At 58.5% G+C, this 18,475-nt stretch overlaps 1 protein-coding gene across 1 annotated transcript; it reads right to left on the reverse strand.

Moving 5' to 3' along the window:
- Positions 1-189: 189 nt before the first annotated feature.
- LOC101936131 (guanine nucleotide-binding protein G(o) subunit alpha-like) lies at positions 190-17,696 on the reverse strand. Its single transcript, XM_005283065.4, has 9 exons — positions 17,437-17,696; positions 16,813-16,904; positions 14,900-14,992; positions 13,310-13,470; positions 9,264-9,392; positions 6,851-6,980; positions 6,189-6,260; positions 3,894-3,981; positions 190-1,148 (listed from the first exon to the last, which is right to left on the reverse strand). Exons 1-9 carry the CDS (start codon positions 17,564-17,566, stop codon positions 958-960), a joined length of 1,086 nt encoding a protein of 361 aa, XP_005283122.2. The 5' UTR covers positions 17,567-17,696; the 3' UTR covers positions 190-957.
- Between the last annotated feature and the right edge of the window lie 779 nt (positions 17,697-18,475).

Here is an 18,475-nt window from a genome sequence, read left to right on the forward strand (position 1 = left end):
GAGCATCGCTCCATCCCCCAAGACCACCTCTCAGTATGGGACCACTCACTGGCCAGCCCGAGAGATGCAGGACCCAGACCCCAGCAGCCTCCTAGTCACAGCATCAGGCAGTGATCTTACCTCCCTGCCCTGTCCCAAATGCCATCCATTCAGCCAGCTCTGCCCCCCTCCCCGCCTTTAATGTGCAGATGGGGGGTGGAAACAGCCTTTATTTACATCTCACAGCAGTGACAGGGAGCTCAGAGTCACTCACAAGGGGTCTGGATCCAGGTCTCCTCCCCCCTGAAGGCTGGGAGAAGGCAGCAGGCTCCTGTGGGCAGGGGGGGCTTCCACCCCAGCCCAATTAACTGAGACGGGGTGAAGAGTGTGGGACAGAGCCTCTGCTGGGCCCCCTGACCATCCCTAGCTAGGGCTGCCCCAGGGGCTCAGGGAGAGGCTAGCCCGTGGTTTGAAGTTGGAGGCTCCAACTGCTCCTACAGAGAGCCTGCCCCCAGCACTGCTTAGCCCCAACCGGTTCAGTGTGGGGCTATTGAAAGGCGCCAGGCCACTCAGAGGTAGCACCCACCTCCCCTCTGTCTTTAACCTGAGCACTGTCAGGACACAGCACAGGCTGGGGGCAGGAGCTGCTGTCATGGGGCAGGGCCCAGTGCAGAGTTAAATGGGAGATTCAAAGCACATGTACAACCCCACATGCCCCACCTCAGCCCTGCCCCTTAGGGATTAGAGTCACCATGCATGGGGGTAGTGCCACCTCAACCTGTGGGGGAAGGGGGGAGAGGTCCTTATCCCACATGGAGCCAAGTGGAAGGAGTTAGTCCCAGAAGAACAGAAGGCTTAGGGATGATGGTGCCAGGAGCCAGGCAGGTCCTTTGACGCCATCATATGTCCATCTGTAGCATACGGCATCTCACTTGAACTCTAGCAGCAAGCCTCCCCCCAGCCGCACCTGCCTGCACTTCACAGCAGAGCTGCTGCCTCCAGGTTTTCCTGGATGATAGTGTCCACCACCATGTGGAATACGCCCTGCACACTGTGTGTGTCTGTGGCGGTGGTGAAGTGGTGGTAGATCAGTTTCTGGGGGGTCTCATTGCACGACAGGAAGAGGCTGGCGATAAATCGGGCTGCAGCACCCACATCACAGTCTGCACCTGCAGGAGAGCAGATGAGGGCAAGTGAGATGGAAAATCTCCACCGCTTGCCCATGTGCAGCACACCCACCACACAACCTCCCATCCCCATAGCAGGCAGGAGAGAGCGCTCTCCCAGGGCAGGGTACCAGGAGAGGGCCATCCCCAAGCAGGCGTGGGGTGGACAGCGAATGTGCTGCTGCTTTTAACCAAATGGCAGCCCTCCTGCCCTATCTGGCACAGAGGGAATCCACTGACGGTCCTGGCCTAACCCTAACGGACGAGCCCATGTGGCTCACCGAGCCCAAATGGGCCAGCACAGGACACGGGCCCAGGAGCTCACCATCCAGAGGGGCACGAGGAGGCTGCGGCGGGGGAGCTCTCAGCAATGGGGAAAGTGCAGTTTAAGGGGAGGCTGGAAAGGGGAAAGTGAGGCTGTTCCAGGTCTTGGGGCACAGCAGGCATGAGACAGGGGAGAGGCTCAGGCAGGGTAGTCCCTGAGCGGGTGCAGGACGGCTGGGATGCAGGCAGGGCTTTAGTCAGAGTTGGAGGGAGGGGCAGGTCTGCCTTTATAAACCAGCCACCCAGTACTGAGGTGTGGCAATTTACTGCCATGGACACTCCTGGTGTCATGTCAGTCTGTGACATCACTGATTAGAATGGAGATGTCTAATCACAGGCAATGCTGGGAAAGGAACTTCAGATAGCAGGAAACTGGCAAAAGGTCAGGTGTCAGCGCAAGGCTTAATCCTGGCTGACTTCGGGGCCAGGTCGCCCACTGCCTGCTCTGCAGCTCCAGGAGGGGGACAAGGTTCTTTCTTCAGGGGAGAATTGGCTCCAATCAGTGGGAGCTGCACTTGCCACCCACCCAGCTCTCCCAAGGAGGAGAACGGAGTCTGGCAGTGTTTTGAGACCACCCCTCAACTCCCCAGCAAACGCTGCTCTCCGCTCCTAGCTATTTATTTCAGCTGGGCTCAACCAGCACCTTACACACCCTCTCCTTGTCTCCTGCTCATTCAGCCTCTCCACCAAGGGCTGTAACGACCCCAGCTTCCCTTGTGTGGGCTGACTGCCATTTTGTATTCCGTGTTGAAGAACCAGCTGGCCTTGACAAGGTCCGGTCTATTATGCTGCAGTCCAGCCAGGAGCCTGGCTCAAGCAAGGTGCTGGACTCGTAGCTGAATGACTGACTGAGGAGCCCTCCGAGCAATCTAGGACCATCAGCATGGATTGCCTCTCACTGCTGGTCCTAGCCGTCTCGCAAGTAACTCTCTACAGATGCCTGACTGGAGGGGCAGGACTGGCGTTTCTCAGTCTGGGCACAGGGTTAAAGGGAGTAAGACTGTATTTTAGAGAGGGTGCTCTCAGAGAAGTGGGGTTATCACACGCCAGAAGTCTGGGCTGGAGGGAGAGACAGAAGGCAAGAGGGATTCAGCCTGGCCTGACATGCAGACTTCGGCCTCCCAGAAGGGATGAGCTCAGAGTAGGGGAGGGGGCATCTGAGGACTGTTTGTCAGTTTGCAAAGATTCATAACTCTCGAGCACTTATAAGAGTAAAGTGACTGTGGATAAGAAATCCCCTTGCTAAGCTGTGTTCCTTGCCTTCCCACCATGCTGCCCCTGAAGGGGTTAAACTTCAGCATCCACAGCTAGGTGGAACCTGGGCAGAATGTGAGAGTGACTAGGGGCTCCAGAGGGATGAGGCTGTAGTTTTGGGGACTGGGGCACTGGGGTTGCAGAGCCCCATGACTTAAAGAAAAGCTCACCAGGAGTGTGCTCTAGAGACCCAGAGCTTCGGGCTTAAAGCCAGGTGGATTGGGTCCAAGTACAACAGATTAGTGACTGTCCAGAAGAGAGGACTAAGCTGGGTTGCAACACCTGGATTTCAGTCCCAGCAAGAAGCACCCCTAGTAATGGTTCTGTCCCTTGGGACCACATGGCACCAACTACAGACTCCGAGAAAAGCCAAAGGGGCCCTCAGTGCAGATGTTCTCAAGGCCCAGGTGTGGGCTGTGATGCTCCACAGGACACAAAACCCTCAGCTCCTCGCCATCTTGTGGTTTCCCCTCCCTGAGCTGAGCAAGGCCACGCCCTGCAAGGTGAGGTTCCCGGGGGCTACGGCTGCGCAGTGCACTGTAGGACTTGGCCCTAAGGAAACCATTCCCCAGGGGTTTGCTCCAGCAGAGGGGAGGAGGGTGTTATAGTAAAGCTAAGGATTCATAGGCCCCAGAGCTCAGCAGCGCCAGGTAAACTGTCCCCTGCCCTGTAACTGCTTTGCTACATGAACACATGGGACCCCAGCCCCCCAGTTAGCGTGTCATGAGTGTGCATGCTGCCCTGTCAGACCCCAGAACAGGGAGGCTGCAACAAACCAAACTTCCTAACACTGACCACTCCTGCCATGCCAAGGTCTGCAAAATTCAGCACTGGAGAGGAGCTTCCCTACGCTGAGGCTCTGGCTTGCTAATCTCGGCTCAGGCAGAGGAGCAGGAACTTAGAGACAAAATCCACTTGCAGACATTTCTTTTATAAAGACAAATCTAGAGAGGCAGGGAAGTCGTCTCAACCATTTCCCATCCTGCACCTGGCTCCCTACTGCTCACAGCACCCACCGGTCACAGAAGGGACCCCTGCTCATCTGGCAGTCTGTGCTGCGCCTGCCCCTTGTGCAAACCCAGGAGAAGGAGCAGCACCACGCCCTGCCACCTCAGCTGCAAAGCATCCTTGGGGAGCGCCCAGCGACAGAGCGGGGTGGAGGGAGCCTACCTGTGTACTGAGGAAAGAAGAGACGCAGGTGCCTGCCCAGGTGCAGGATTTTCTCTTGGAGAAGGTCGATTTTATTCAGAAACAAGATCTGTGAAAAAAGCAGGATGATCAGAACCTGCCCTGGCCCTACACTCCTGTTCCCCAAGTCACCTCCTCCCCTCCCGACCATGGCACGGCAGCATAGACCCCACCCACCCCCAATGCCTAATCTGCAAGACGATGTTGGGATGGTTACAGGGGCAGCTTTGCCTAGTCTCCGCTGAGAATCCTCAGGTTGGGGGGGAGGAGATTTAACATCTCTCCCTCCCACACCATCTTCCCGCCCAGCACTGCAGGCCAGTGGCAAACAGCAGCGATTTAGGGCTTGGTTCATGGTAGTCGCATGGCTCCTTTACTCTGCCAGAGCCAGACTCCAGGAGTTTGCCAGTGCAGGGGGATTCCTTGGCTGGCTAAGTGCTGCTCCCTCATATGTTGCTGTTGTGACGAAGTGGGACTGTTCTTAATGTTTCCTCTGAATACTGTGTGGGTGCCTCAGTTTCCCCTATGCATTTCTTAAGTCTTTAGGTGGTGAGGAAAGGCCAGTGTGCATAAATCACTGACACTCTGTCTCCCTGGCAACAAATGGCCAGGGCCCCTTCCCCCACTGCAAGGAGATAGCTAAAGGTGAACAAAGAGATGAGGTGACCTCCTGGCCCAGGAAAGAGACAAAGCCGAGAGAAGGAGGGGCTGGAGGGGGTTTCAGAGTTGGAGCTACCTGGGAACTAGGAGTGAGGGCAGACGTGGGTGTCTGGCTCTCTGAACCCCACAATGGACCCGGCTGAGGGGTCTCGTTCGCCGCTGTACCTACAAGCTCTGTTTTAGACCGTGTTCCTGTCATCTAATAAACCTCTGTGTTACTGGCTGGCTGAGAGTCACGTCTGACTGCGAAGTGGGGGTGCAGAACCCTTTGGCTTCCCCAGGACCCCGCCTGGGCGGACTCGCTGTGGGAAGCGCAAGGAGGGGCATATGCTGAATGCTCCCAGGAGAGACCCAGGAGGTGAAGCCATGTGAGCTTCTTGCCCTGAAGACAGTCTGCTCCAAGGGAGAGGAAGCTCCCCAAAGTCCTGACTGGCTTTGTGGGGAGCAGTTCCAGAGCATCGCCCGGGGACTCCATGACAGCTGTGCTCCAGCTACTGCCAGAAGGCAGCTGGGTGCAAGGTAGGGCAAATGCTGAGGCTGGTGCCAATACAGTGCAGCCCCACAGGCACCATGAAACCACATCTCCCATCGCCTGGGGTCCAGCACCAAACTCGGGCTGGGCGCAAGGTGTCTTAGTAAAGTTGGTCTGACAGTAGCACCTAGAAGCCAAGATCAAAGCCCCTCATGCTGAGAGTGCTGGACAGACAGTGAGAGAGGGTCCCTGCCCCAAAGGGCTCCCAGGCTGAAGAGACAAGACAGGCACAGGGTCCCCTCCCATCTCTGTGCACAGGGTCACCCAGCAAGCTAGTGGCAGAACCAGGAGCAGAACCCAGGACTCCTGAGGGCCCTGACAATGGGCCCTTAATCCTCACAGTCCACTGGGAGGTAGGGGAGAGTTCACCCCATTGTATAAATGGGGCACAGGGAGAGGGAAGCGACTCATCAAGGTCATATGGTCAGTGGCAGAGATTTCCAGTCTCCTGCTTTAATCACTAGACTAGGCTCCTGCCTAGGCCAAATCCACCTGAGGCAGCCAGAGGGCCCTTGTGGGGAATAGAGGTGGCCGGAGGTCCCAGTTATCCTGTCAGGAACTGGATTGATTGACCACCCCTGGCTTGAGCTGCAGGAACTCAGTGCTCATAAGGCAGATGCCACTGTTTAATCATTTCATTAGCAGAAATAAATGAACCAATTAGCGAGTGAGATAAGTTACAGGGCCCGGCACTAACTAACACTGTCAAGCAGAACCAGCCCCCCCTCCACAGAGACAGCAGCAGCTGCTTCTTAATTACAAGTGGCAGCCCCACTCAGAGAAGGAGCTGGAGTCCAGGCTGCCAGAAATGGCCCCAGTGTCTCATCACAGTGGCAGGATCCCCAGAACGAGAGCCTGCTGTGCTCAGGTGAGGGGAGCAATGGGCTAGCGGGACCATCCCACCCCTCCCGCATGCTGCAGCTTGCCCGTTCGCCACCTGATGCCGGGACAGTGCAGGGTGGGGAGAGCGCTGAGCTCACTGCCCGGTTCCTTACAGCTCCTCCTGCTGGGAGAGGCTGGGACCGGAATCTATGCAGCCAGTGCTTCTGCGCTGCTCCCTTATGGTGCCTCTTGCTGGGACTCACCAGGGAAGTGCTTTGGAAGAACACGTTGTTGCAGACAGAGGAGAAAAGCTTCATGCTTTCCAGAAGCCGATTCTGAGGAAGAAGGAAAACTATCTTGAACACCATGGAACTGCAGTGGATCAGCAGCAGTGGCCGTGGCCAACGCCAGCCAGCTCCCTGGGGCGGGGAGCACCCCTCTGCTTTCTTCCCCCAGCCCAGGTCCTGACCTCAGCGCCCCCTTTTGTGCTCTGCTCAGCACCCAGGAGCAAGGGGGCATGCTGGCTGCATTCTCTCGTTAGGAAGGGCCCAGAACTATGCCCGAGGAAGATGGAAGGGGGCAAACTGCGCAGGCCAGGGGAGAGAAGAGATCTACAGATGGGTAACAAAGGGCTGTGGGCCAGGGCACGAGAAGCCAGCAGCCCGGGGCTGCAGCTGGATCACTGGCTTTATGAGAGGGTGCAGCGGAGAAAGGGGGGTTCTGGGCATGGGCAGACCCAGGGGAGGCCGCGGGGAGAACACAGGTGGGATTGGCAGGCTGCTGTCATGCAGCAGGAATGAGTGTTCACGCCCTGGGAGAGGATCAGCTCAGGCACAGAGTGAGCCCCCGATCGCGCAGCAGGCAGAACACTGGCGCCTTGAACACGAGAGAGCCCCGCCCCCCCCCACACTGAGCCTGGCCTTACCAGCGCTGGCTCCTCTGGGAGAGCCTCATCGTATGCACTGAGAGACGCCACAAACAGCACGGCTCGCATATCCTCGAAGCAGCCAAGCCACTTCCGGCGCTCAGAGCGCTGCCCACCCACATCGTAGAGCCTGCAAGACAGGGCAGAGTACCGTAGAGGGTCTGCCCAGCAAGGGGCAAACGGCTTCCCCAGGAAGGGGACTGAGCAATAGGTCAGACAGTGAACGGTTAACCCTCCCAGCGCCACCAGGCTGCTCAGCATCACTATCCCTACAGAAAGGAGGCATGTGGGAAGGGGCTGCTGCCAGGTCACACTGCCAGGAGTGGAACCCAGGAGTCCTGGCTCCTGGGCCCCTCTGCTCACCACAAATGCTTCCTCAATGATCTTGAGTGCAATGGTCCTCAACCAGGAGTCTGGGGTCCCCTAGGGGGCCGCGAGCAGGTTTCAGGGGGTCCGCCAAGCAGGGCCAGCATCAGACTCACTGGGGCCCAGGGCAGAAAGCCAAAGCCCCACCACATGGGGCTGAAGCCCGGGACCCTGAACCCCACCACCCAGGGCTGAACCCAAAGCCTGAGCAATGTAGCTTTGCAGGGCCCCCTGGCAAATGCCCTGCTTGCTATCCCCAAATGCCAGCCCTGGCTTTTATATGCAGAAAACCAGTGATTGTGGCACAAGTGGGCTGTGGAGATTTTATAGCACGTTGGGTGGGCCTCAGAAAGGAAGAGGTTGAGAACCCTGCTTTACTGGATCCACTGCAAGCACCTAGTGAGCGATGTGCCATTGGGGACGTTCTCAAACCCATCAGACCTACTGCCTACGCCCAGTAACAGCCCCAAACGAACCATCATTCCCCACTGGAGCCCCAGCCCGGGCCCTCAACAGCAGCCCTCAGCCCCCAGTCCCACCCCACCTGCTCGCTGCTCAGGAGACTTTATGTGGAAAGCAGAGGCTGCCAGACGGCAGGCCCCCTGCACCTCCCCGCCCCCATTTACATGGAACCGGCTCTGCAGCCCTGGTGCCCCAGTGGATGAGTGACAAACACGAGTGATCAGTTCCCTCCAGGTGGCAGTTGATGCTCAAATGAGCCAGTGGAAAATTACTACCAGAATGCAACTGGCAAATTACAGCCCGGTCTGCAGCTCATAAACCTGGCGCCATTCCCCGGCGAGCAATTGTGCTCAGAGTCACTGGCGGCACAGGGACAGGCTCTGCCCAGCTCTCCTCTGTTCCAGAGACCAGCACCAACAGGGATGCCAGCACCTCGGCCTGGCACCTGCCAGCTGGGGACAGCCGGGATGAGAGAGCAGGGAGAGCTTAAAACTGGCATCTGCCGCATTTCCCAAGGGCCTGGCAGCAGCCATGCCCAGGGCTGTGGGAAAGGGGTGGGGAGCTGAGAGTCGGGCTCACGCCAAGTTATAGCAGCTACTCAAAACAAGAAGAAACTCCCAGCCCGATAGGGGAGGCACCGTGGCTCAGACCCTCCCACGTGTGGCCCAGGCCGTGTCAGATGCAGCTGCATCTTCCCCCTCCAGTTGTTGGGTTGGTGCCTAAGCCACCGCGCCTCACCCCAGGCAGCAGCGCAGAAATAGGGACTGTGCCCTCAGGCAGGGTCTCTGGATGGTCAGACTCAAACCAGCGAATCCAAACAGCTCATTACAACAACCACAACCATCCCTGTGCCTCCCAGAGCCCGTCCGTCTGCAGGAGCCCCAACAGTCAGAGGAGTCGAACGCATCTGGCACTCAGCTATGCCACCTGAGAACAGAGGGAATGGCCCCCAGCCTGAGGGGTCCCCCACAGCAACCCACCAGCCCCAGCGCTCTGCAGCCTGCCCCTGGAGAGCAGATGCCTCGGGCTGCATTTGAGAACACTGGCCTGCCCCCCGCCCCCGCCCCTCTTGCTGCTTCTGCTGAGGCAGCCAGTGAGGGGGCAGTTAGTGCTGTGTGGGGTGGAGAGACAGGCAGAAACCTGCCCATATGGAATTGGGCCTGGATACCACTGCCAGCCCCCAGACCCCAGTGCCAAACACCTCGACTTCGTCAGGTATTCCCCTCCCCCCGCAACCTCAGCTACTAGAGACATTTTAGGTCTTTATCAAATCAAGCAGGACTCAGAAGCCTTCTGTGTGGGAGGACAGCGCTGCTCAGGGAGGGCAAGGGAGAGCCACATGCCAGATAAGCCCACACGGGGGGATTAATGGGAAATCGATGGGGCTTTGCTGGTCAGGGCCAGCTTCCCAATTAGCGCAGTCAAGTCACTATGGGGAAAGTGTCTGCTTAGCAGGCTGATTTCCTCCGGCCCCACCTCCCCAAGGCTCTGGGTGCTGTCAGGCCAGGCCTGGCCCCTAGTCTCCTCACAACTCATCCGGCCACTCCCTACCCAGCGCGTCTCATCCGCTGGCCACACATCTCACCGGAACACCAGGTCCTTGATCCTGAAGTGGGTCTCAACGATGCCACTTGTGCGCAGTCGGACACGCAGCACGTCGTTTGGCGTGGGCTGGAACTCGGGGTGGACGAGCCGCTCCATGTTCTCAAAGAAACTGGGGAGAGCAGGGGAGAGATCCTTATAGCCTCTCTCATCTACACCGCATCTTGCCAGAGTCCGTCCACTCCTCCCTAGCCAGCTCCCCCGCCACGGAGCCTGACCAGTGCCTCTCCTTCACCCAACCAGACTGCCCAGCCCTCCTTTCAGCCCCACATTCTCCCCCTCCCCAGGCATCTCTCAAGGCCTTGAAATGACATCACAAGCTCAGGAGAGCTCCAGTGCCCAAGCTGTGCCCTACCCCAGTACAGGTGTTTGAGGCAGTTTCACTGACCCAGGGCTGGGCCCCTGAACCCCCCAGGAAAGAAACCAAGTCAAATCCTTTTCTAACCCCCAGCCAATGGTCCAGGTCTCTCGGCGGTAACAGGCAGCTCCTTCCAAAGCAAAACAGCACACACACACCCCCCAAAGAGCACGCTTGGCCCCGTGCCCCGGACCACCCTAGGCCCTGCACCGACTCCAGGCCTCCGCAGCTTTAACCAAAAGCAAACACCCAGCAGATGCTGGGGTCCCTCAGCAGAGCCCCTTCTGCTGCCCATCCCTGCATACACCCCCAAACTGGAAGATGCCGGTTGCCCTTAGGGATCCTGAAGCAGGGAGGCATTGCAGGACTGTCCAGCTGAGAACTTAGGGGCCCCCACAAGCCTGGAGCTCACTGGCCAGAAGAGGGGCCTGGGACCAGGGAAATGGAACATCACAGGGCCAAGCTGTGGCAGCTTCAGAAGCCAACACGTCCACCCACCCCAGCCCAGCAGGGGTCACCCCCGGACTGGGGCTCACGCGACGCCTGAGGCCGTGGATGAGCAAAGCCCCAGGATAAGGCTGGAAGAGCAGCTCAACGCCTGGCAGTGTCAGTGGCAGCTCCTCCACGGGAGAGTCACTGAAGCTGCTGGTGCAACCCAGGGCTCCCCCACCCCCTCCTCCCCCAGCCCGTCTCGGAAGCAGCACTAAACACGGTGCTGCCGGCGCATTTCCATAATTTCACACGCGCCACAAACGACTCAGCAGCTCCCGTCGGGCAGTGGTGACACTTTATTGACTCTCCCAATCTCTGCTCTCCTGGGGCTGACAAGTGCACAAAGCGCTTCCCTCCAGCAGCAATAATGTGCTCACAATTTCCATACTAATCTCCCCAGCCAGGAGGAGCCATCCCACACCACAGACAGGCTTTCCAAACACTGCTCTGAACAAGAGCCCCATCCCGATCCTCCGCCCTGGGGGGGCTGACAAGTGGCTGTCCATCCCCCGCCCCCCCACGTTCCTCCGACGTCTTGGGGGAGACATGGTAGTAGTGCTGCTGCCCTCCGTGTGTCCCAGGCTTCAGCACAGACGTGGCAGCTTCCCAACCCTGTGTCCTTGGCACTGGCTGTAGACAGCACCCCCAGAGCACTGACTGGTGAACAGTTCATGCTTCCTTCTCCCAGCTTTACTCAGCTCAGGACGCTCTCCCGCAATGGCCTGGCTAGCCAGTAAAAATTACCCTTTAGATCAGGAGCTGTAATTGCTTCCGCGATGCCAAGGCAGAGACCCAGGAGCTGCCGTCTCAGGCTGAGACTCTCCTCTTCCCCAGCAGCACCAGCAGAAGGATGCAGCAAAATCTGCCCTTTAATTCTACTTCCCTGGTCTGGCAGCTTTGGCTGGAGGGCAAAACCAGTCCCAAGCCCCAGGAGAGAAGAGCCTGTCGACAAACACTCAGATCTCTCCATAGCTGTTACGCAGCCCCAGCTTTCCCCACCCAAAGCTACCCCAGTCCCAGGCGCTCTCAAGCAGGTGGCACTGTAGGAATGGCACAGAACCCTGACTGCAGAATTGGGGGCAGTTTATATCATGGCCTGTCCCTGCCCCCACAGTAGGAGGCACTGGAGCATTAGTGGGAGTTGGGGAGAACACAGCTATTCTGGTCACAGCCAGGGGTCCCCTTCCAGGGGCGCCCGGTTATTCTGAGAGCAGGTGCACTGACCTGTGTGTGTTCTGGAAGCCAGGGCCCCACGGGAGCCATATGGTAACTACAACTTCCAAGAACATCTCTGAAACAGAAAACAATCAAAGCCCAAACTTGAAATTCATGAGCCTTTCCCCCAATCTAACTCCAAGTTTTCTTCCTCCCCCCAGGACTTGCAGGCCACAAGCAAACACAAGCACAGAAAAAGAGGGGCCCGGAGGCACTAGGAGACTGAAGAATATAAAATGCAAAAAGATTTCTGCTCAGGAATTACAATAAGAGGCCGCGAGGAACTGCAGCTCTGCCAGGCACTGTTTATTCCATCTCATCAAGAGAAGCTGAAGTTCCTGAGCGAACGAGTGATACAAGCAGTCAGGCACCAAAGCACTGGGGGAGAGCAAAAATTAAATAACATTGACATTTAATAACCATTGCAACTGTTTGGGCCCAGAAGCAGCATCTTTCTATGGAAATGTTCAGCCGGGGGTAGAATTGCCACTTTTGTTGGGTTGTTTGTATTTAATGACAAACTCGTCTTGAGTCTGACTTTGCAGAGGGAGCCGAGAACTGACAGGTCTCACCGTGCCAGGGAACGAATATGGAAATGGGAACACTCCCACCCCAAGACGAACGCTGAGCTCTAGGACGGCCCAAAGTGGCACAGGAGACACAACTTGCCCTTTTGGCAGCTTGAGGCAAGAGCAGGCACAAGGCAGCAGCTGATGGATCTGCAGAGGCACCAAGACGTGGCTAGGAGACGAGCGGCAGGTGTGGTGGTGTCAGACACCAACAACGAGAAAATAAAAGTCCAGAATAAAGCATTGGCCACGTCCAGCCAACCCCCCAGTAACTGCCCCCCGACCAGAGCCATCTGCAGCTGCCGCTCTGCTTGAGGCTCTCCAGTCTGCTTCTCTCTCCCAGTGCCACCCCACCACACCACAGGTGGGCAAAGGAGCAGCCCCAGAACCACTGCTCTGTGCCCTTAACCCCTCTCCAGCAGGCACATACGCCCCCAGCACAAACAAGCCCAAAGTCCTCCTCGATGGATGGAACCAGCAGAATGCTCCTGCCTAGCCCCCAACACCCGATCACAGCCCCAAGGGCCTCATTAGCTCAGTTACCAGCGGGGTGGGGCCCCTCCACGACCTCACCCCCCCAGGGGAGGCTGGGCAGTGGGCCAAGCACAGTGCAATGAGGGGCCCCTTTCTCCCAGGCCCAGGGCTCTGCTCTGCCCAGCGTTGACTAACTGGGTGAGGGAAGCACAAGCTGAACTCACGGAGAGATAGAGGCAGCAGAAATCAGGAGAGAAAGCCCCACTCCAGGCTGGGAGGCTGCCGAGAACATCATGGACCAGGAGGGATCCCACCCACCCCACTTCTGCCTGGCAGGCTTGGCAGAGACCACAGAGTCTGCAGCAGGCTCTTGTCTTTGTTCTCTCCGGCCGTTGATCCAGCTCTTGTCACTTTACAGCTGTTACAGCGGGTCCCAAACCACTCCCAACCCTCCACCGACAGGAACACTTTCCCTGCCAAAATGCAGCTGCCCGGGGTAATCTGCGTAGCACAGGAAGGGAAAGAGGATGTTTTGCTGTGAACACACACAGAGCTGAGGTGGCAGGGGAATGGAGCCAGGCCACCAGGGTAACACTCCTACTGCAGAGGATGATTAATGGGCAGGAGGGGCCAGCAGCTCTGAAAGCATTCAGAGCCAGCCACATGGGTCGTCCACCACAGCGGGGCCTGAGCTCCAGGTGCAGCACCCACACAGTGCCCATGCACACACAGCTGGCTGCACATGGGGCACACACAGGCTCCCGGAGCTGAGGCCACTGCACATGGGACTGTCACTGCCAACTCCCAGCAGCAAAGGAATTCAACAGGCCTGAGTGTTATGGGCTCAAACCCTCCCCCACAAGATCAGCCACACAGCAGGACAGCCACAGAGCAGTGCACTGATGGGGCTGCAGTACTCACTAGAGTGCAGAGTCATTGAGGCCATATTCGTAGCCTCTCCTGGTTGCTGCTTGCACTCCATCATCAGCCCAGAGGCAGCACAGAGCATCTGACACCCAGGGAAGCACCATCTGGGTCTCATCCAAACAGTGGCTGCAGGACAGCACGGAGCGGGCATGCACCTAGGACAGGGAGAGAAAGGCCCAGATCAGTTGGGAATTGCTGGAGCATCTTGGCTTGGGGCAAGCATGGGAGGGGAGGGCTTCAGAATGGGCCCAAAGCCTCCAGGTCACCCTCTGCTCAGCTCTAGAGAGGACTGGAGCCTCCTATAGTTCCATCCCCCAAGCCACTCCTGGGACAGACATGTACCTCAGAAGGCTCCGAGCCTGCGCTCACGTGTATGGTGGGGAGGGGGTTCCTTCCCCATCACAATCCCCTTCTAAAGCTAAAATCTTTCCCACAGTGACAGGTCTCCTGGCTCCAAGAGCAACTGTGTCATGGATGACAGAGTCATTCCTGAAATGCCAATACAGTGCCTTGGAGATTAATAGTCCACAGACATGTACCCCCCCCCCACCGCAACAGGGAACAGATACACACACACCGCTCCCCCACAACGTGGGATGGGGCAGGGGATCTGCACACACAACGGCAATACTGGGTGGCCCCACCCCACTCAGGTAGAGCCTACAAGATCGCTTGCACTTTCCTGCTTTATAACGATGATGCGGAGTCTCAGCAGTGAGCTGTTCTAGCGAGCCCCACTTGCCCCCCATCTACCCAAATCTCCACCTTCCCCACTCCCAAACTGCTGCAGTGACACACTGCACTTTCAATGCAGAGCCCTGCTGCAATCTGACAATCCAGGCAGCATAAAACAAATGCAATTTAATATCATGCTGAACACCACGAACTATTTTACTCGCTGCATCATTTCGTTTTCTGGTGAATTCAGTAAGGCTTTCCTCCCTCCACTCATCTGAACATGTGCATATCTTCCTGGTTGCCCTGCAGGCCTGGCTGCGGGAACTGGAGGTGGGGATCACAGACCCCGGAGACTAAGGGGGACAACGGGCATGGGAAGCACCCAGGAGCTGGGCTGGGGACCTGTTGTAAAATTTGCAGTAAGAGACCAACAGATCCCTGATCGGGACTAACACTGAAGAGCCACCTCCGCCCCATAACCCCAAATCCACCCCCCCCGCCCCCCCGGGTGCTGATCAGTACTAGTTCCCTGACACAGACAACCTCTTATAGGTGCTGGAGCTAGGGGAGCTGCCACACCCCCAGCTTGAAGTGGTTCCATCCTATACAGGGTTTACAGTTCGGTTCAATGGCTCTCAGTCCCCCACTGTACACATTGTTCCCCTGCAACCTTCCTGGGAGATGTGGCTCAGAAAGGAGATGATTGCACAGGTTATAACTGGGTTAGCCCCACAAAGTAGGGCAGGCAGGAACCACATGGAAGGGGGTCAAATGTGAGTGCACAGAGGGGTTGGACATGAGTAACCCCTGGAATCAGTCCCCTGAGTGGAGTTGTGTCCCCTCCCCTGACTCCAGTTCAGCCCTCTAACACTGGGTCCGTGTCCCCTCCTGCAGCAGCCCAGCTACCTGGTTCTTGCTGTTTGTCAGGTCGATGTGCAGAGTCCCCATGCCGCGCAGAACAAACTTCATGGAGCTGAGCAGATTGTCCAGCACGGCAGGCTGCAGAGAGAGAGGGAGACGCAGAAGGGACTCATTCTGAGGGCAGGAGAGGAAAGGGAAAACTCGCGAGTGCCAAACGGGAGCCAATGCAGTGGGAGCAGCAAGTGCCCTCCAGTTCCCAAAGTCCAGATCATCACCACAATCATATGAGATCTGATTCCAGTTAACGCCATTCAGTAACACGGAGTCAGTCCGAGAGGCTCTCTGGCGAATTAGAGGAATCTGAGCAGGAGTCCAGGGGACAGATAAAGTCAAACTTTTTCATTCCACTAGGAACCAAAAGCTGTTTCCAGAGGTGCTGGGAGAGGTGCTGCCTGGATTTCCAGCAGTGCCTCTGCCTGGCAGATACACATGAGGTTCCTTATCAGGATAAACGCACGGCCCATAGCACCACTCCCCTCACACAGCAGCTCTGTTCCAGGGCACTCAGCTCTATCCCTGCCCCAGAACCCCTCTCCCCATCCCAACAGCTGCAGTCTGTTCTCCCCTCTCAGTGGTCACTTGACCATATACAGACTCAGCTCTTATCGTCTTCATGTTGCTTTCTCTGAATACCTTCAAGTTTGTCAATGTCTTTCTAGTACAGTGGTTCTCAAACTTTTGTACTGGTGACCCCCTTCCTCTGAGTGTGACCCCGCCCTTATAAATTAAAAACACGTTTTTATATATTTAACACCATTATAAATGCTGGAGGCAAAGTGGGGTTTGGGGTGGAGGCTGACAGCTCACTACCCCCCATGGAATAACCTCGTGACCCCCAAGGGGTCCCATTTGAGAACCCCTGTTCTAGTACTTTAGTTCTTGGAATTGAACCCAGCATTCCTGGGGTGTGGACGTCTCGCCAGAGTGAGGAACTGTTCCCTCCAGGCTTTGGGACATGAGGCCTCTGGCATCCAGAGACCCAGAGCTGAGTGCAAGATCCAGGTCTCCCCCGCAGAGCTGCACATATGCCTGCATTTTCCAGAGTGACTCATCCTTTGGATGCAAGAGGGAGGCCCTTGGAGGGGCCTGGCTTTCCGAGAGGGGTGCTCAGAGCTTCCTGAACATCTTTAAGGTGACTCAAGCTGGCCCACAAATCACTAGGAAATTTGAAGACACAGGCCATAGATGTTGAAGGCAGAAGGGACCATTGTGACCATCGTCTGACCTCCCACACAGCACAGGGCAGAGAACCAGTCAGTGACTCCTGCATGGAGGGAACTATTCTTCCCCACTATGTACATAACACTAGCGCACCCACTGACTTGGGGTTGAACTGGAATGTGTCCCCTGCTCTGGGGCATGATGCTTATACTGCCCACAATTGGTTGCTGCCATCTGACATCCAGAGAGGCTCAGGTGGTCCCTGAATGCCAAGAGGCCGAGATGCCAACACCAGAAGAGGGCTGTTCTGGAGGGAGGAGAGTGCACAGCCAGCAAGGAAAGTCCCACTTCCCTGCGCAAAGGGGGAAATTCCTGCCCCCATCCAGCACTGAGGTGAAAGCTCCCTCCAGGCCATCAGCCCCCAGTGAGATTTCCAGATAGCTGCACTAGCATCCACAGGAAGCCTGGGCTTTTGAGAGGGGTCCCCCAGGGCCTGCCCAATTCAAGCCCCAACCCTGACAGCAGCCAGGCTGGTGTCTGAGCACATCCCAGGCAGAGACAAGCCCAGGCCAGCACCATTCCCACTCACTCACCAGAAGCGTCTCTGGCCGCCTGTTCCACTCTGCCAAGGGCAAGAAAAGACCCAGCTCCTGGCCGGGATCCCACTCCCCAGGAGAGAGGCTGGGAAAGCCAGACCTGGACACAGGGGGCAGAGGGGACTCGCAGTCTAGAATCACCTTAAAGTCGGCTAGCTCCTCCGGGCTGAACCCCTGGCTGTGGATGATTTTCATCTGCTTCACCAGTGTACTCTTGCCACTTTCTGCACTGCCTGCAGGGCAGGAACCCAGTGTCACTGAATCAGCCTGGGGAGGGGACCGAGTCAGTGGGAAGTCAGGGATGTATAGGGGACAGGAGAGGAGACCGGGAACATACCTGAGCAGGCGCTGGGGGGAGAGAAGAAGGGGAAGAGAGCAGCCACAGAGAGCCAGGAGAGTCGGGAGAGAGAGACTGGAATGTAGCCGGGCCCTGGGGAGACTGGCCCCGAGAGTTGGGGAGCGGGGCCCCGGGAAGGGGGGGGGCAGGAGCGGCCCCCGGAGCTTGGGTGTGGGGCCCCGGGGGGGGGCAGGAGCGGGGTCCCGGGGGAGGGAGCGCCCCCAGAGCTGGGGAGCTGGGCCGGGAAGAGGGGAGCAGGAATGGCCCCGGAGCTGGGGAGCGGGGGGGCAGGAGCGGCCCCCGGAGCTGGGGAGCGGGGCCGGGAACGGGGGGCAGGAGCGGGGCCCCGAGGGGAGGCGGGAGCGGCCCCCGGAGCGGGGTCCCGGGTAGGGGGGACGGGAGCGGCCCGGGCCCCCCCACGCCCTCACCCAGCAGCAGGATCCGCACCGCGCCCAGCTCCCGCTTCGCCTGCTCGTACAGCTCCCGCTCGATGCGGCGGCTGCGGCCGCGGGCTGCGCGCTGCTGCGCGGCGCCCCGGGAGCCGAGGCAGAGCCCCATGGGCCCGGGGACTTTTCAAACGTCGCCGCCGCGGACCGGAGGCTGCAGGCCCCGCCCAGCCGGCTGCGGAGCGAGGAAGGCGACAGCTGCCGCTCCGCTCGAAGCGCCGCGTAGCCCGAGACCGGCACCGGGCTCTCCGGACCCCCGGGGCCGGGGCAGCGCCGGTCCGACACTGGTCGCTGCTGCAGCCGCCCCCGCCCCGCACGGGACACGTGCAGCGCCGCCCGCGGGCCCGGGGCTCCGCCACAGCCCGCCCCGCGCGGGGCCACTCACCACACCCAAACGGCTCAACAAGTTTATTATTTTCCACCACACGTACAAGAGCGACAGACAGAAAACGGCCAGGCTGGAAGGGGGTGCAGCCCGCCCAACATCCCCCCAGGTGGGACCCAGCACCCGCTACTCCCCAGCCGCGGTGCTGCCCTCCCACGCGCGGGACGGGCAGGCGGACTGCCCGCTCCCTGGTTCGAGTACAGGCGAGACAGCAGCCCACGAGCGGGATGGGCAGGCGGACTGCCCACGCCCTGCTTAGAGTACAGGCGAGGCACTAGCCCACGAGTGGTAACCGGCCGGCGGACTGCCTGCTCCCTGGTTAGAGTACAGGCGAGGCAGTAGCCCACGAGATGTAACCGGCCGGCGGACTGCCCGCACCCTGGTTAGAGTACAGGCGGGATAGCAGCCCACAAGCGGGAACAGGCAGGCGGACTGCCCGCACCCTGGTTAGAGTACAGGCGGGATAGCAGCCCACAAGCGGGAACAGGCAGGCGGACTACCTGCTCCCTGGTTAGAGTACAGGCGAGGCAGTAGCCCACGAGATGTAACCGGCAGGCAGACTGCCCACGCCCTGGTTAGAGTACAGGCGAGGCAGTAGCCCATGAGCGGTAACCGGCAGGCAGACTGCCCATGCCC

The sequence above is a fragment of the Chrysemys picta genome, chromosome 12 (assembly GCF_011386835.1).
Source record: "Chrysemys picta bellii isolate R12L10 chromosome 12, ASM1138683v2, whole genome shotgun sequence".
NCBI classification, from domain to species: Eukaryota; Metazoa; Chordata; order Testudines; family Emydidae; genus Chrysemys; species Chrysemys picta.

What these genes read in the sequence shown, in the direction of transcription:
- LOC101936131 (XM_005283065.4), bottom strand. Translation starts at nt 17,566, where the DNA reads ATGGGGCTCTGCCTCGGCTCCCGGGGCGCCGCGCAGCAGCGCGCAGCC. An exon ending in CTCAATGACTCTGCACTCTA is followed by an intron (nt 9,393 to 13,309) that starts GTGAGTACTGCA and finishes TGCTCTCCCCAG; the next exon opens with TTTCTTTGAGAACATGGAGC. An exon ending in TCCCAGAGGAGCCAGCGCTG is followed by an intron (nt 6,261 to 6,850) that starts GTAAGGCCAGGC and finishes CTTCTTCCTCAG; the next exon opens with AATCGGCTTCTGGAAAGCAT.